Here is an 18,903-nt window from a genome sequence, read left to right as displayed (position 1 = left end):
GCGCTCCCCTGCAAGGCCCTGATGATGTCTTGGCTCTCCACCTAGTTCCTAGGGCACTTTTACTCTCACTAGGAGGGGATTTCCCCTTGGTTTTTTAGTACTTCATTTTGTTTTGGCCTATGGGCGTTCTCTCTCAGTCTTTTCAGTTTCTGTTGGGCTTCAACTCATTACAGGTTCTATGTCTTCGAAGAGCCTTGTACTTTGCCCTCGGGCGGTTGTATCAGTTTTACTTCCCTGTAAGTAGGCACCTTTTGAATGCCTACAAGGATCAAAGTAATAGAGAATCAGCGATGTGCTTTCTTTGAGAGAGAGAGAGAGAGAGAGAGAGAGAGAGAGAGAGAGAGAGAGAGAGATGAATGAAACGAGATGTCACGTCTTGAAATGGACAAAACGACCTATGAGACCAAAAGGTTACATCCATGTGCGACTTTATTACAGTGTTTGGGGAACGTAAAATAAAAAGAAACGAGGGTACCTAGAGTGGGTAGGGATGTAAGCCTACCCTACATCCTCATCATCATCATCATCAACAAAATATCACATAATACATCATCTCAAAACATACGGGGAGGGGTACAATCACATGAGGGCTATGAGGCGTACAATGGAGGGTACCTAGAGTGGGTAGGGATGTAAGCCTACCCTACATCCTCATCATCATCATCAACGAAACATCACATAATACATCATCTCAAAACATATGGGGAGGGGTACAATCACATGAGGGCTATGAGGCGTACAATGGAGGAAGCGTACAACGGTGATCATCCCATGCACTCTCTCAAGTGTCTTTGCAGTTTGCCTCCATAGTTAGCTCTCTGGGGTGGCTGTGCTTAATGTTGCACAACAATGCTCCGTAGCCTCCGATCTAAACAATGCTTTGTAGCCTCCGATCTAGACCTAGTCTTCGATGTGAAGATCCTCGCATCCTCCAGCGTCGTAAGCAACCAAGCTGGATGGCTCGATTAAGAAGGATGGCCAAATTCAGGTGTGATTGGGTAGCCTGTTATGGGCCATCACGAGTAGTCCCTCTGTAAAAAGTAGTGTGATATCTCTGTATGGATCCTTTGTGTAGTTCCTTTGCTTCTAAGGGTATTTTCTCTGAGTCTAGGGAGCAAGTGCCATGCCACTGCCAAGAAGAGACCTAGGCATCTTTGGTCATAGTAATACATGATGCGGGATACGGGGCCAAAGCCCTCTTTGAATAAGCAATGAAATCACCGGCGGATCTCATAGTATGCTGTGCATTGGCAGATGTATTACTCCTATGTCTTTGGCTCTCCCTGGCAAACCTGGCATAATCTTTCCTCAGGGGGTACATCTTTGTATTGGTGAGTCTATCTCCAACCGATGCGATGAGTTACGTTATTGAACACATATAATGCCATGAGATAGGTGGGTGTCCATATACTTGGGACGTGAGATAAATCCATCAGCTCTTGTGCGGTCTCAATAAACAGCCATCACAAGAGACAGCAAGTCGTAGTATCTATTTGAATGAGATCATCTTGCTAATCCCCAACTGTGTGAGGGTGAGGGATGGTGCATATAGGGAATACTGAAAAGGGGGCAGCTTGGCCATACTAAATCCATGTAGCTCAAACCAAGGTGACATCTGCGCAAACCAACATGAAGTATTGCCCTCATTGGCCAACTGTCACGATGACTCAAAGCGCTAGTTGTTCATCTCTCTCACGTGGGAGCTCCCATGTACTATGAATGAAAGACGCTGATCTAGCAAGATTCTCCACTCAGAGTACATTGAACGGGAACGGGGGCCTCCGGAACATTTCCAGAATGGGGGGGGCCCGGAACAGTGGGACGGGAATGGGGGCCGGAACGGTAAATCTAAAATATGCCATGGGAGGGCCTGTTCTTGACTCTGGAGAGCTTGAGGCTTGAGGGAGAGGGTTTGGATTATATAGGAGAGGATAGAAAGAATACCCCCCTTTCCCTTAAAAAAAACATTCAAACAGCATTGCCCAAATGTTCCCTTAAAAAAAAAAAAAAGGACCAGATTTTTCAAAACTGCCGTTCCACGTTCCGCTTGCCGTTCTGCCCGTTCCGGGTCTGTTCCAGTTTTACCCGCTGTTCCGTGCCCGTCTCCATTTTGAGGGATCTCCACGCTTGGGAACGCGTTCCGGGAACGGGAAGGCCCGCTTCCTACCACACTGTCTCCACGACAATCGGTGGTGCACTCACCTCGGCTCTGATAATCTCATGCGACACTGAAGCTTCTGCCTGGATCATTCTGGAGATCGTGGATACAAGTGGTCTCTCCATGTATCTCCATCCATCATATGCACCTTGATTTACTATGATGATCGAGGCTAGGTCCCCATGTTTGCACTCCATAAAGCATTGTAGAAGTGACCTAAGTGTCAAACAGCCATAGCTTAGTGTGTGACTCTTGAAACTGCTCTTGTGAACACATATTCTCTCTAATCCTCCTAATGCTGCATATCCCCTCGTCAATCTTGCCTCTGCAGCACCTCTCATAGAGAAAGTAGGCCCACTAAGTACAACACCAAGATATGTATAGGAGTCTACATGCTCCACTATCTCCCATCTATATGTAAAAATAGGTGCTGATATCCTGACCCATGTGCTGTAGTGTTGAATACCATCCCCTTGGTTTTGCCAAGGTTGATGGAGAGCCCACTATTATGTGCATAATCATTAACACATCTAGATGTCTCTTTACACCCTCTGGAGAGTCTGAAATAAGTATCATCGGCATAAAGCAATAGAGGTATCTATGTAATCGACAATTGTGCCCCTCTATCCCTTCGAGCCTCAGTATAGTCAGAAATCTCATCAATATACAATCCAGACAAAGTCGAAGAAAGTGGGCATCCTACGTCACCCCAATAGTAGAGTGAACAGGCTCTGAAAGACTGAAAGACCTTCTGCTGTCTGTACTCTCCCTATAGCTGTCTCATAGAGTTTCATGCTACAATTGTGCATGCCCTGCCTGGCAGCTGTATGGGTAGCCAATCCAAAACCAAGGGTCTATGTTTGCACATGAATAAGCAAACGTAGAAACCAAAATGGAAAGCATTGTAAGCTGAACCAAACTATGAAATTATTTTTAGCCAACTTTACTCTCAAGCTGGCTAGTAGCTTGACTAAAAGGCCATTTTTCTCACAAAGTATAGTTGAGGGAGGAAAAGGAATCATGCGTACATGGGTGACTGAAAATGAGATTGTGATCTTGTGGTTCTTGACATCATTTCTCAAGTTTGCTTCATAAACGAATAGTTTGCAGCACAAAGATTTCCTGAAAATACCTGGGTTTGTGTGCCTTTTGTGTTTTATACTTCCGAGGTCATTTTGTTGGGGGTTCGGATTTATGTTCTCCAATTCCTGCCTATCACATAACAAAAGCCATGTATAAGCACACCCCCTAGATGCATGTTTTCCAATTACTGCCTATCACATAAAAAACACCAAGTATAAGCAACATGAGTCTTTTTTGCTTGAAGAATGTATGCATGCATTTGACATACTAATCTGAATTGTCTTCCTTTTGTTATGGTTTAAGTAAAAAATTCCAATGAAAAATGTGAGTGAAAAAGACATCAAATTTGGTAGTAACAAAGCATTGGATTTGCAGAGAACATGGGAGCAGGCAAAGCTTGCAACCACCTTAGATGCTGTGGGTGCGTATAAAAAAGTTCATTAAGGGATGTTGATTAACTTTTGCTGGTGCCATATTTTCCAGTCTTTAATCTTTCCCTGTGGTTATCACTGTAGTTGTGGCAACTGATGATGAGAGAATAGCAGACTCTTGCAGACTCTTCGGAGCAGATGTTGTCATGACATCAGAAACTTGTGTTAATGGTGAGAGAAAACACATGATATCTGTGGCCAGATTTAGGACTTCTATCAATTTTTTGTGAGCAAAATTTGATTTAGCACATTACATGAGTCATTTCACTTTGGAACAATATTGCACAGTTTGGAAATGATGAGATTCTTGTTAATATAACCAGGTGATAGCAGGTACAGAACGTTGTCAAGAAGCATTAAAGAAGCTGAAGAACAAGTATGATATTGTTGTCAACATTCAAGGGGATGAGCCCCTTGTTGATCCAGAAGTCATCAATGGCGTGGCTAAGGCATTACAGGTATTTCTCAGTAGAGATTTTCTTTAAACAATAGCTTTTATCATCTCTACATTTTGAGAAGCCTTCAGTATTGTGTGCCAGGTGTTATGAAGCATTATCAAAGAGGACTGCTTAGTTGTGTCTAAATGATGAAACCGACTACTTGATCAGCTGACATTGGGCTTAACTTGTTTTGTGTTGTTGTGAGTACCATGAATATATGTAGCTTGCATTTTCCTCATGGGTCATTTTGTAGATTCATCTAGATAGCAATTTTCTCGAGATTGTGTTCTGTTTTTGACTCAGATGTAATTCCCTCCCTTGTCTGTTTGCGGTGATTTACCGCCTTGTCAGGTGACAAGCCGGGCTACACACACGCTTGTACTCTCATTAATCCCCGCTCCGGGCTCTCATGTGTCTCGTGAGTAGTAAAATGTCTCTTCGATCCATGACCTCCTTGAGTCACACCGGGTGTGTCTGTAGCGTACCGTTATAATTCCATTCTGTCACGTGTCTCTCTGGGTAAGGTGTCTTATAGGATGCGAGTCCCTATTCGATGGCCTTGCCATCAATGATGACTCAATCATTAAGGTATATAGCTCTGTTGCCCTCTTTTTTGGCCTGTGGGACTAGTGGCATGCATGACCGTTTATGGTCTATTTGCATTCGTTGAGGTCATCATGAAAGATGGGTCGCCAGCCAAAGTGCGTAATATTACCCTCTTCTGCATGCAAGCGGTCCTCTCTATCTCACTCTGAAGTTGTAGGATAACGGCCCTCTTCTTGGTTGTGTCTTTACTTGGTCACCAAGCTTTGCTAAAGGGGAGGGGCTCCTCTTCCTTATAGCCAAGCTTCTTGTATAAGGGTCTTTTTATCTAATTTGGGAGTGGAGTTGGTCTTCTCGGTGATGCCTGTGATGCAGTTGTTGAGGCGGTGGGCTTTGCCTCAACTTCTCTTCCGGTGTGCATAGTTTGCAATTCCTCTTTTTGTGGTTCTTCCCATATCTCTCCACTTCCACCCAGCCATCCTTCTTGGCTTCAATCTTCTCCTCTATGCTTGCAATGATCACTTTAGTAAGTCCTTCCTTAATGTGCATGTGTCCACCTCAGGGATTTCTCCTTTTGTTCTTGGGTGTCGTCTTGAAGAGACGCCATGCTTGGTCTCCAAGAGATGTGTGGCCCATCTCCCCTTTGAGGAGATTCGTCTCCTCTCTCATCACCTCTTCTCCGTGTCCAATCCTCCTCATTCTTCCTCTCCTCCTTCACTTGCTCTTACTCTTCCTCCCATGCTATCTTCAAGGCCTCGAACCCCCCCCCTCCCCCCCATCCACACACACATGCTCAAACATTTTTCATTCTCTTACATGCTTTCAATTACACTCATGTTTACGTGTGTACACTTCACAAACCCTCATTTCCTTTTGGGGGGGGGGGGGGGGGCAGCTTGGTCGGGGATTGAAAGGTCTGGGTTGATTCTGGTGTGGATTGGGATTGAGGGTTTTTGTGTAGAGCTTTTGCTATTTTCAGAGGAGTTCCTTGCAGTCCAATGGCTCCTTCTATTAGCACTGGCGATGATCTAAGGCAAGATGAGAGACGACATTCAGACTATATCTCTACGGGGATGTTAGAGCTTTATGGTTACCTTTGAGATGCTTTCACTTCTGCTCGGCTTTCATGTGTGCACTTCGGCCCTTGGTGGTGGTTTGGCCACCCTTTCACCCTCTTGGGAAGGATTCTGGGCACATGGCATTTTGCCCATATTATAATTTTTTTCTATTTTTGGGAAGGTATTTTTAGAGGGTTTACCCGACCCAGCACTGAAACACTATATGAGTCTGGCTAGGCTCCATTCTTTGGGCATCTTGTATTTTTGTATCGCCTCTAGAGTTATTATCGGCTTCACCATCTCCCCCCCCCCCCCCCCTTCCCCCCTCCCTTATGTCCCGACATCAAGTTTGGTGCTTGAGCTATTTCTGCCGGCCAAGTGTGAACATGACCCTATGGTTAGGGCGGTGAAGGAATCCTATAAATAGGACCCTAGGCTCATTTGTGAGCTATCTTGTGTGATCACCACACTTGGACTCTAGGCCGGTAGCTCTATCTGCACACTCGTATTGGTGAGGGCTAGGTGGTATGGGACACCAACCCTTGTGGTAAATGCTAGCTCGTTGGTTGCATGCTTTCAAGCTCTAGGATGAGCCTGTATTGGCTCTATGGCTGGAAGGTGAGTCTGTGTGCCGGACCGCAACTCCTGTTGCAATTCCTCGCCGCATCGACCAGCCAGTAGTAGATCAGCCTGACGTTTTCAGTTTCCAGCCAAGACAGCCAGCGTTCTGCACTCTCAGCCCTTGCACGACTCGGCGGTTGCAGATCAGCCCCGTAGTTCCGCCATAGTAGCAGATCCATAGCAGAGCATCTAGCGTTTTCAGTTTTCAACCGTGACACCGTCGTCGTCGACACCATCGTCATCATCATCATCGCAGGTCCCGGACTTGACGATGACACCGTCACAGTCACCATTGTTGTCGTCGACATCGTCGTCAACTTCGGCATCGTCAAGTACCACAACATCTAGAAGCATTGTACCAGACTTTGTGCAATCTAAAGAAAATACCTCTCTAGCAGTAGAGAGGGGGGCCCTTGGAGGGGGTTTTGGGACCCCATCTGGTGTCGTCTCTTCTCTCTCTCTCTAGCACTCTCTTGCACACTCAGTTTGCATTCCACTCTTGTGTTTTGGTCACTGCACATTCTCTCATTAAGTCAAGGAAGGCTCTCCCTTCCCGTCAGAAAAAGGAACCTTGACACCCACTGATCACTCATCCTTAGCAATACACCATCATTCACTTCCGCTGCACATAACATTGGTATTAGAGCTCTTTGGAAGTGTTCGGTATCATCACTCAAGGAAAGAACTACAAGATTTTTTTTTTTGCTTGTTGTGGTCGCACGTAATCCAAGACCACTTGGACGTGTCGATTCCTAATCTGTGATCTTGAAGAGTGGCAGGTAACCCAAGAAAGAAGGGCTTGTCCAGCCTCCCCTCATTCATCTTTTCCACTCATTGAGAGCGAACCTTGCACTTAGCGGCATGCTAATCGACGTGAGGTGGGAAAAAGCAACCTTGGTGTGAAGGCAAGGCCGCCAAGGGGTGCACCCGCAGGAAAGAGTTGAGCTTGGGTAAGAGAAAAGCCTTCGTAATTGTAGATTTCAAGCCAAGAACTCAAGAACCTCAAGAACCAAAGAACCCTAAGTACCCAAGAACTCAGTGCATGGTCATCACCCGAAGTAGAATGGATACTTTGCGTGAAGGGTGATGAGAGTGGAGTTGGAGAAGAAGTTTCTACACCAGGAGGATTGTTCCTGTCACCAGCGTGTGACTACTATCTATCCTTTTTGTTGATTTCTTTCTTATTATTTATTTACTTTCACTTTTTGGAAACACCCCTCGGGAAATCTAACTGCCCTGCATTGCATAGCTAGTGTGGAACTGTCCAGAGGGAGTCCAGGCGTGAGGGCAAGAGAGCACTAAGGTTGGACAAGGACTATGGTTAGCCAAAGTGGGGTCATTGACTAGCCAAAGTGGAATCCTTTGCTACAGAGGCTACATTTCAATTCTGGGTGTGGCTGCAGTGTACAAAGGGGGTTAGATACCTAGAAAGAGACAATGGCAGCATCTCCTAAAATTTAGGAACTGCTATTTTGGGACCTGAAAATGTGTTTGCGTCATTACCTCCAGAATGAAAAGGGGAACATTTTCTTACTCTGTCGTGAAGTCAACTGGGCAACCGGTTGGGAGATTTTTAGGCGGCAACCCCGAAAGGGGAAATGACTTGTAAATGTGCCAAGTGGCACATTTCTGTGCACTTTCCTCATGCAAGAGAAGGTGGCGCTGAATTTGAAGGGGAAAGAGGCTCATTTGCAGATTTTGTCACAGGTTAAGAGCTATGGAGTGCTTCCTTTCCCTCCTATGTACAGTTCGGTGCCAGGAGTGATGCCCTTCACGCTACACACTCTCCCCTATGGCAGTATGTTATGCCCCATTAGTGGGCTTTTCAATTGACCAATGTACAGTTGTGTGGGTTCATGCGCGATTGTTGAGGCAAGAGCCTCTTGCACAGGTACTGGATTAGCTAGCGGCTAATCCCCTACAGGTACAGGAGAATTCGGAGAGGTTTCACGCCAGAAATCTCGTTCGATTCAAAGGGCAAGTAGCCCTACAGGTGCGGGAGCTCGAGGACTTGCTACGGATGCGACCGGCACGCGAAACAGAGCCCGAAACAGTAAATTACAGCCTGCTGTGTATTTTTGCAGGTTTAGGGTTTTGGCCCTAAACGGTCCCTAATACCCCCAGGAGGTTCGGGGACGCGAGGGGACCGCTGTACAGGTGATCTGGCGCATTTTCGGGGCTGAAAACAGAGAATTCAGCGTGCTGCAGATTCTCGCCAGGTTTTGCAAAATGCCTGTATGCGTCGGGAAAGTCAGTCAATGCCTGGGAATATTGACTGTGAAGTATCCTAGTACAGTTATGCTGCCGAAATCGGGCCGGAACAGTTGAAATTCAGCCAAGCTTGTGCGGGGCAGCTTGTAGGGAGCCACAGCGTTTATTCCCTCTTTTAAACAATAAAGAAATACCGAAAGGGGCGCCTAAGTTAGGGGCCAATCTTGTGTCGGTCTTCTCATACAGGTGCAATCTAGCAGCCTGTATCCCTTCCCCTTTGTTGTGTCTTGGAAGTACAGGTAAAGTGGGCGACAAATTAAATGGGTGAAAGCAAATAAGGTTTAAGTCTAAAGTCTACCGCCCTTTTTGAAAGTACATGCCGGTTTCATGGTTCCGTTGCCGGGACTAAATCACTTTTTCCCATAGAAGTGAGCGTTGTTCAGGTTGGGCTTGAAGACACAGGGGATCATAGACCAGACACAGGGAATTGCAATTATGGCTGACAGATCAGATGATGTGACTGACACATGAAGTGGGTGAGTCTTCAAGACCACCATAGACGGATGATGATATATTCAGGACCCAGTTGGCTACTGTTGTGGCTATGTTCACACAAGTAATGCAGAACCCGAGGGTTTTAGCCTTTCTGCAACGTCCTTTTTCGTCTCAGCAAGTTGGGTCATTGGATCATATTCAAAAGCCTGTTAAGGCTCGAGCACAGGTGATTCATACTGCACAGTCAATGGAAACACCTGTACACTTGACGGAGAACATGTAGTCTCCAAAACTTGTGCCTAAGGTGCAAGAATAGGTGGCTGAGATGCCAGTCTTTCAAGCTGTATCAATTCAGCCAGCCACTTTTCAGCAGCCTATAGCTGGTTCTAATGGGCAGGGAAGCAACCTACAGGCTATGCAACAAGTCTTCCCACCACCTTCAGTACACCCTGTCTATTTTGGAGGTGGATCGGTATTCCAGAGCATGGCTGGTCATGCACCTGGAAATCAGTTTTACACGCCAGGAACAGTGTTCGGGGGTGCTCAAACGATGATGCCTAACCCCATGTATGGTGTCACGGACATGCTACCAGGGTTTCAAAGCACTCAGAGCCAATTTGGGATGCCACAGGTAAATTTTGGTATGGCTGGAATTACAAATCAGCAGCCAAATATTGCATTTCTAGATCAACTTAATTGCGGTCAGGGAACACAAATGAACCCTAACAGTGTTCCCATGTTTCAGTCACTTCCATATGACAATTTAACGTCGCTGGAGAGGCCAACTCCGTACAAAGAAGGTGGCAAAGGTGTGACTTTCACGACCTTTACAGGGTTTGATGACAGGAAGAAGGCTCTCTCATTCCTCCAGCAGTTTGACAAGGCCTATGCAGGGGAAATTTTACAGAGGCTTCAAAGGTCCGCAAGGCAGCCCCTTTCTTGACGGGGAATGCGGGACAATGGTGGACAACTTTATTACTGCAAGGGCAAGCTCCGTCCACATGGATTTACTTCAAGCAGATTTTTGCAGCAGCATGGTTATCTGATGACTTTGAAGCAGATGTCATGACAGAATGGCACCAGCTTAATGCTGCCACTTGCAAGAATCTGGATGACTACAATCGGAAGTTTTGGAAAGCTCTACTTCCAGTAACTTCCTATAGGTTTGTGCCATTGACAGAACAGATTGAAAAATACTGTTGTGGCCTACCCAAAGGATTGAGAAAGTACTGCACGAAGACCAAAGTCACTACTTTGACGTAGCTCATAGAGGTAGCAAACACTGGCAATGATTTTCTCAAGGGAGAAGATTGTGAATTTAATACTGGCGTCAAGGAAGGATCAGCCAAGAAAAATTCAACGAAGAAGTATGTTCCCAAGGAGGTTCCTAAAGTGACTCAGGAGCCAGCCAACGCAGGGAAAGACAAAGCTACGGCTGAATCAGAAAAGGGACCAGCGAAGAAATGGAAAAGACGTTTTCCTCGCAAGTCGGAAGAGCAAAAGAAGGTCCTGAGGTCGGAGAACAAATGCTTCATCTGTGAGCAGCCTGGCCACATTGCTTACAATTGTCCTACAAAGAAAAGGCCAGCTGATTCAAAAGACAAGGAGGACAAGAAAGAAAGAAGCCCATGGCTGGTCTAGTGCCAGATATGGTGGGCGACAAGCCAAATTTAGATGCAAGTGAGCTTTGTAGAGCATGGGGAAAGGTCAGGGATCAAACAGGTTTTATCTTCTTTGATCCTGGTGCCAAAGCCAACTTCATTTCCCCAGAATTGGCTTCAAAGTTGGGAATCAGACCTCAAGAGATGGGGTATACAGTAGAGGCAGGTTTGGCATGTCCTGGCCATACAGAGGCTGCGACACCCATCATCGGAAAGTTGCGCCTACATATCTAGTCCTATGTAGATGCTGAAGAATTTTACATCATGCCACTGGACGGATGTGATGTGTTGTTAGGTATTCCTTGGTTATTTCGTGTACAGGGAATCATGGATGCCTACAACAAAAAGATCACTGTACAGAGCAGGGGAAAGACTCACATTCTGGATGTGAAGCTTAAAGGGGAGTCTATTCCCACCGTATCAGCTTCTGCTATTACTTCTGTAATGAAAAAGCATCTTTCTGCGTACTTGGTTTTTGCACGTGAAGTGTCAGATTGTGATGAATCAAATTTATCTGTGCTAGATAAAGAAAGGTCAATGTTTTTACAACAGTATAGTGACTGTTTTTCCGATTCATTACCGTCTCAATTATCGCCAGAGAGACCCGAGGACCATGCGATAGATTTGGTGCTAGGCAGTAGCCCACCAAATAAGCCTCCGTGTCACCAGGAGGTGTATTTTTCGTGTTACCTTCCGTAAATAAGTATTAGATATATTTATTTTCTTTTTACTTGTTTGTCCCAAAACCCTTGAAAAGGTGCAAGTGGACATTGCATGGCCAGTGTGAAACGGCTGCAGCCAAATGGGTTTCTCACATCGGGGATCTAGGTCGGTCAGACAGGGACTGCCCGGGCCAGTTAGCACTGAATTCTGATGAGTATGGAAGCTCGTGTGCGCCAAACTGGAATTTGGGTCACTCGTCAAGTCACTGCAACTTTATAAGTTGAAAGGGGCCAATAAATTAACCCACATTGTAGATGTTGGTCAAATGGTAGTCTTCAATGATGGTCAGGAGACCGATAGGGACGCCATGGAAGCATCTCCTAAAATTTAGGGAACTGCTATTTTTGACCGGAAAATGTGTTCGCGTCATTAGCTCTGGAATGACAAGGGGAACATTTTATTGCTCTGTTGCCAAGTCAACTGACGCACTAGTTGAGATATTTTTAGCAGGGAAAGCCCAAACTCGGAAACTGGGCGACGTGTCAGCCTGTGAGCGATTCTGCCACTCTGGGAGGCAAAAACGAGCTGCATATCAACAAAGGGGGCGCCATTTTCAGCCTGAGGTGGATGATAGCAGGTACAGAAGCTATGGAATGCTTACCTTGCCCACTATGCACAGTATGGTGACGGGAGTGATGCCCCGCACGCTACATACTGCTCTCTTTCTCCCCTACGTACAATATATTATGCCCCACTAGTGGGCTTCTCATTTGACCTATGTACAGTTCTGGGGGTTTATGCGCGTTTGCCAAGGCAAGAACCTTTTGAACAGGAACCGGATTAGCTAATTGCTAATCCCCCACAGGTACGCACAGTTCCATCACGAAAGATTGCGAGTTTGGAGAGTTTTCTCGCGTGAAAACTCGTCCAATTCACAGGGGAACTGTCCCATTGCGTGCGGGAGCCCTTGGGACACGCGTAGGCGTGTTTGCTCCGCTAAAAACGATCCGAAACGGGGAATTACAGCCTGCTGTGTTTTTCTGCAGGTTTAGGGTTTCGCACCTAAACTGCAAGGGAACATCGGGGGAGCCTCGTGAGAGCCTTGGGATGCGTGTACAGGCTTTTGGGCTCCCGGCAGTGAAAAACAGAGAATTACAGCCCGCTGAATTTCTGTGACAGCTCACCAGAAAGCTTCCAGATATCGAGGGAATCCGTCCTAGACAGGTGTTTTTGACCTACAGGGGTTTTTGCGCCGTTATGCTGTCGAAATCCGGCCGAAAACCTGCGTTTTCAGCCCTCGCCAGGTTTGGACAGCTTTGTGAAAGGTTGTGCTAAGTGGTCGGATCATCTACCTTAATTTGAATAAAGAAATACCGAAAGGGGCGCCAGTCTTTGGGGCCTATAGGGTGTCGGTCTCGTGTGCGCAGTGACATTCTAGTCGCTGGAACTGTGTTCTCTTCCCTTCTCAGTGCTCTGTGTAAAGTTAACAGGTAATTGAAATAGTACCGCCCTCTACGTTGTACAGACCGGTTATATGGTTCCATCGACGGGATAGTCACTTTTTCTTCAAAAAGTGCAGCGTGGATTGTTGTGGGTGAAAGCAACACAGAGCTTGTCGATATGGCAGAGAAGAGAGACCAAGTACCTGAAGAGGGATCTTCCTCATATGGCACACAGAAAATTCCTTTAACTCTTCAAGAAGAGGACAGGTTGTTTAGAACTAAACTGCGTTGTTGCATGGACATGTTTCAGCAGTTGGCTAACAACCCAAGGATGCAGGAATTCTTACAGGCTCCGACACAGGGTTTTCAGCCTCCTACACAGGGCATGACTGAGCCGTTGCAGGAAAAGGAGATTTCAAATGCGCAGAGGACTCATGATGCTCGAGGGAAAGCCCATGTGGTTGAGCAACTAGCGGTGTCCAATGATCCAAAGCAGCTTGCTTTAGTTGGACAAGAACCGTTTGTGAATGGTCAAGGGAGCAATGAACAGGCTATGCGTCAGACCCTTCCATTACCTAATACTTATCCTCGTTATTTTGGAGATGGTTCAGTGTTTCAAGCTATGGCTGGACCTTCCACAGGTTATATGCCAGGGAATGTGTTCGGGACCATGCAAACAGGCATGGGTAACCCTATGTACGCGAACATGGGTGTCCAACCAGGTTTTCAGGGTGCCTATGGCCAGTTTCAAGTGCCTGGAACACAATTTGGTATGGCTGGTTTTTCGCAACCATACGTACAAAATGCAGATATGATAGGGAAAACAGTTGATGCGAGTGTTGGAATGAACACTCATGGAGCACCACTGTTACAGGCACCTGTTTATGATAATGTGGCTCCTTTGAGTCAGCCTTAAGGATTACAAGGAAGGTGGACAGGGAGTGAAGTTTGAAACTTTCAGAGGAACGGAGGACCAATTAAAGGCTTTTACCTTCATACAGCAATTCGATGCAGCTTATGCTGGAGGCAACTTCACGGAATCTTCAAAGATACGCAAGGCTGCCACTTTCTTGAAAGGGAATGCGCTTCAATGGTGGACCGCATTGTTGAACCAGGGTCAAGCCCCAACAACGTGGGTCCAATTCAAACAACTTTTTGCGCCTGCATGGTTGACAAACGCTTTTGAAGTGGATGTAATGACGGAATGGCACGAGTTGAATGCTAAACAGTGTGCGGATCTAGAAGAGTACAATAAACGGTTTTGGGCCGCACTGTTGCTAGTCACCTCTTACAGGTTTGTGCCTTTGTCAGAACAAATTGAGAAGTACTGTTGCGGATTGCCCAAGAAAATCAGGGACTACTGCACAAAGACTACTGTCATGAATATGTTTCAATTGATAGAGAATGCAAGAGTGGCCAACAATCTGTCGAAGGGAGATTCCGATGGATTTAATAGCCACAAGAAAGGGGCCCAGGGCAAACAGTTTTCAGCCAAGGGCAATGTTGTAGCAAAGCCTTCTGAGTCTCCTGCAAAGAAGCCCTCCACTCAAGAAGCTGATACGTCCAAGAAGCAGTCTAAATCTTCTTCGGAACGAGGACAAGGACAAACAAGGCATTTTTCTGGGAAAACTTTTCAAGAAAGGAAAGCTCTTAGGGAGGCCAAGAAATGCTACATTTGTGAACAGGAAGGACACTTTGCAAATGAGTGCCCACAGAAGAAGTCACAGGATAAGGATGACAAGTCAGACCATAAAGGGAAGAAGCCAAAGCCGAGTGCAGGACTTGTTCCAGATTTGGTTGGAGATCAGCCAAACACAGATGCCACGGAGCTGTGCAGAGCTTGGGGCAAAGTTAGAGACCAGACAGTGCTGGTTTTCTTTGATCCAGGAGCCCGTGCAAATTTCATATCAACAGAATTGGCATCAAAGTTGGGCATTCGTGCAGAGGAGATGGGTATGACAGGCGAAGCAGGTTTGGCATGCCCAGGACATTCAGAGCCTGTTACTCCCATTCTGGGAAAGCTTCGTCTGCACATTCAGAGCTATGTGGATGCGGAAGAATTTCATATTATGCCGCTTGAGGGCTGTGATGTGTTATTGGGTATCCCATGGTGTTACAGGTTGCATGCTATGGTGGATACTTACAACAAAAGGATTACCCTTGTACATAGAGGAAAGACTCATGTCCTTGATGTAAAGCTTAAAGGCGAGTCTGTTCCAGTTGTTTCTGCTTCTGCTATTTCATCTGTAATAAAGAATCATCTTTCTGCGTACTTGATCTTTGCAAAAGAAGTACCTCAAGTTGTATCTAATTTGTCTACCTTAGATAAAGACAGGTCAACTTTTTTGAGTGGTTTCAGTGATTGTTTTTCGGACTCTTTGCCAGGGGAGTTACCTCCTGAGAGACCTGAGGATCATACTATAGATCTTGTGCCAGGTTCTAGTCCACCGAATAGACCACCATACAGGGTTAGTGCAGCCCAACAGAAAGAGATTATGGGTCAGGTCAACGAGCTTTTAGAGAAGGGGCTGATTCAGCCCAGTTCATCCCCTTTTTGTTCGCCTGTACTCTTAGTGCAGAAGAAGGATGGTTCATGGCGCATGTGCATTGACTATCGCGCCTTGAATAAGATAATAGAACTATCAAGAACAGGTTTCCCCATACCGAGGATAGATGACATTCTTGATCGCTTGAGGGAGCGTCATTGTTTACAAGAATAGACCTAAAGAGCGGGTATCATCAGATACGCATTAGACCAGAAGATGTCCATAGAATGCGTTCAGGACAACATTTGGTCTCTATGAGTGTGTCTTGTCATGCCATTTGGTCTCACAAATGCTCCTGCCACATTTAATCGAATGATGGACATAATTTTTAGACCACATAGAAACTTTCGTGGGTCCTTCCTTTGATGAATGATTGTCTACTCAAAGTCATGAAGAGGAGCAATAGGGTATGCTCACTTGACAGCAGTTTTCAATGAGCTACATAGGATTAGTGCTTATCATCAACGCACATTGTTTCAAAGGATGGGGTACGCATGGATCCCGCTAAAGTGGAAGCAATTAGGTCATGGCCATACTGGAAGTCCGTACATGACATTCGAAGCTTTCTAGGCTTATGTTCCTATTACAGGAGGTTCATCCGAAATTTTGCTGAGATTGCTTCTCCACTCCATGCACTGCAAGGAAAAGGAGTTACTTTCAAGTGGACAGCCAAGGAAATTTTAGCGTTCAAACACTTGAAAGAGAAGCTGACTTCAGATCCGGTAATTATTTTGTCAGATCTTTCTAAACCTTTTGTGGTTCAATGTGATGCGTGTGGCCATAGTCTTGGTGCAGTTTTAATGCAGAATGGCTGAGTAGTCGCATATGAGAGCAGAATTCTTTTGAAGACTGAAAGGAACTTGCAAGTCTATGAGAAAGAATTGCTTGCAGTAATTCATGCTCTCACTAGTTGGAAACACTATTTGCTAGGGGCTGATTTTGTTGTCCAAACGGATCATCAAACCTTGCGATATTTTCTTACACAGACGAAGTTGTCTGAGAAGCACATGCGATGGGCAAACATCTTGTCAATGTTCCATTTTCAGATTGTGCATGTGCAAGTGAAAAAGAACGTGGTGGCTGATGCGTTGTCACAAAAGCCCCAAATTTCAGCAGTGTCAATTCCGTACCATTGTGAACTAGACGAAATTTACTGCATTACTATCAAGGGCAGTAGCTCATCCTCCCAAGACAAAGGCTCCATAGCTCCTCCACTCATATACTAAACCTCTCCCTCAATATAAATATATATGCATGCATCTTCCTCTTATTCATCCTCAACCACATTGATGACTTTGTTGTCACCTCTTATCAAAGTAAAGGTGCTAGGGCTCACCACCACTCCATTCTTGCTTCACATTGCGATACCTTTACACAAACCAAGCAAGAGTGTCCTTTCAATTGTGTTTATAGCACTATTTTGTGCTTTATAGAAAAGGAAAGAAAGCCACTAAATGGATCTGAGTACCAAATTTGTATTTGTAAAGAGAATATAAGTTCTCTCTCTCTCTCTCTCCTCTCTCTCTCTCTCTCTCTCCTCTCTCTCTCTCTCTCTCGTGTTCAACACTCTCCTCGTCGCTTAAGGTCCTCTTGGGATAGTCCCCTTCCCTACGACTTAAAATTCTCCGCCTCCTCCTCCTCCTCCTCCTCTCTCTCTCTCTCCCTCTCTCCTCTCTCTCTCTCTCTCTATGTGTGTGTGTGTGTGTGTGGTGTGGAGTGTGTGGTGTGGAGTTCATGCCTCACTAGAGATCGTTAAGAACCAAAGATCGTTAAGGTTTCCAGAATAACCTTTGTATCACCTAAGTGTGGTAGATTGTTATCCTAGTTTCCTTTGCATTATTAGGTCTTGAGTTCAAGACACATTGGATAGATCTTGGGATTCTTCTACCACGTAAAAGTAATCCTACAAACATAACTCTCATCTACTTTACATTGCATTTCCTTAGCATGCCACTGTGATTCTTCACCTTGTTCTATATGTTTTGGTATGTACACTTGCCTTTGGGTAGAAAGCGTCTTGAGACACTAGAACTTATTGTAGCAACCTATGCACTCCTATGCCGACCAAGTCCCTTAGGCTCATTAGCAAGCAACATTTTATCCCCAACCATGCAAAAAGTTCTTGCTGCACTTTTTCTCCTCGAAGATAATCTTTTGGTTTTACAAATCCTCCAAGTCGAGTGTGCATTCTCTCTAACGTACGCAAGTGCATGTCGTAGGCTAGGAGCACTTTGTTAAGTGTATATGTCATCTATTGGCTCTTTGTGTTTGATGATGATTATGGGGGGATGATCGGTCCCCTCTCACATCTCTCTCTCTCTCTCTCTCTCTCTCTCTCTCTCTCTCTCTCTCTGCACATGCACTCTCACAATTAAGTAACATGCCCTTGGCAAGAAGGGGTAGGGAATGGTCTTCTAGTGACCAATCCCTGAATTGCAGCGACGCATGACGACCGATGGAGGCCGAAAGCTATGCAGGAGCATGAATTCCAAGGGAATGGTCACAAGCAGCAAACCATTCCGGACCATCACGAGTCGGGAAGAGGGGGGCCGTCCAAAGGCTACACGTGGCACAAGCGAAATCTGCAAAAACGCACTGGCAAGGATGTGGGAGCCTGTTAGCAATGGTGCATAGAGCTATCTTGAATGTAGACAATCTGAATTACGAGCTTCGAGGTGTCAACACCTCATCACATTCTGACAACTGACCTGTTGTTACCCCATCGCATAGATTCCGCATGCTAACCTGTTGCAAATCTGATGCTTGCAGCTTTGATTATGCGCAGGAAATGCTAGTTGATGCACTACCCCTCAACTCCCGATCTTGACAACATAAGAAAGCAAGTGGAAGACATTTTTTGTGGTGAAAGAACCAGAATATGTAGGGGAATGGAAGTGTAAATTCTGAGTGAAAGAAGAGCATCACATTGATAATAAGAAAACAATATTTTTAACATCATTTCAAAAAGAGTTTGAGAAACTCTTAGATGCTACAAAGCTTCCTCATCTTAAAGGTTTACTAGGACAATAAAAGTGATTGAAGAAAAGAAAGAAAAACAGCCCATGCATCGATTTTTTCCTAAGAAATTCAAAAACGTTACATCAAGTGCTAAGAACGCAAGCCCAAACTTCACACCTTACTCTTTCCTACTTTCTGGCTTCCATGCTTAAAGGACAATGATCTCTCATCTTCTAATAAATGTGGGCAATTACATTCAGATGAGCTTTTTTCTTCTTTTGAGATTGCCTTGAGTTAAAGTTTCATTGCATTTCTTCTTTCAATATTAGGATTATGGTTTGGGGTGGGAGTTGGGACATCCCTAGGACAAAGAACTTAAGAGCTACTACAGCACCACCATTCACCTGGAAAAGAAGAACCACGCATCCATTTACACGGTGCGCTTGTGAGAGAGCGCATTACGTGATGGGGTGAGTGCCGAGTGACAGTCAAAAAATCGATGAAAGACCTTGGTTCTCTAGTGGTTGAAGCATCTGCTTGTTTGCTGTCTGGTATCGTGTGTAGACATCATAGCTAGAGTCGGATTACATCCC

At 45.5% G+C, this 18,903-nt stretch overlaps 1 protein-coding gene across 2 annotated transcripts in view; it reads left to right on the top strand.

The window, feature by feature from the left end:
• The window catches only part of CKS (Nucleotide-diphospho-sugar transferases superfamily protein), a 54,839-nt gene that overhangs the window by 14,748 nt on the left and 21,188 nt on the right, over window positions 1-18,903 (top strand). Inside the window, exons 2-4 of one of the 2 annotated variants that reach the window (XM_086516894.1) lie at window positions 3,617-3,662; window positions 3,757-3,843; window positions 4,003-4,130. In XM_086516894.1, coding sequence (XP_086373020.1) covers window positions 3,617-3,662; window positions 3,757-3,843; window positions 4,003-4,130 — 261 coding nt within the window. The remainder of the gene's footprint in view (window positions 1-3,616; window positions 3,663-3,756; window positions 3,844-4,002; window positions 4,131-18,903) is intronic. The other variant, XM_086516895.1, reaches the window with a different exon arrangement.

Source organism: Adiantum capillus-veneris, chromosome 7 (genome assembly GCF_014529385.1).
Source record: "Adiantum capillus-veneris isolate H3 chromosome 7, ASM1452938v2, whole genome shotgun sequence".
Classification (NCBI taxonomy): Eukaryota; Viridiplantae; Streptophyta; class Polypodiopsida; order Polypodiales; family Pteridaceae; genus Adiantum; species Adiantum capillus-veneris.
Note: the sequence above shows the minus strand (reverse complement) of the source record. Positions and strands in the feature narration are given on the sequence as shown.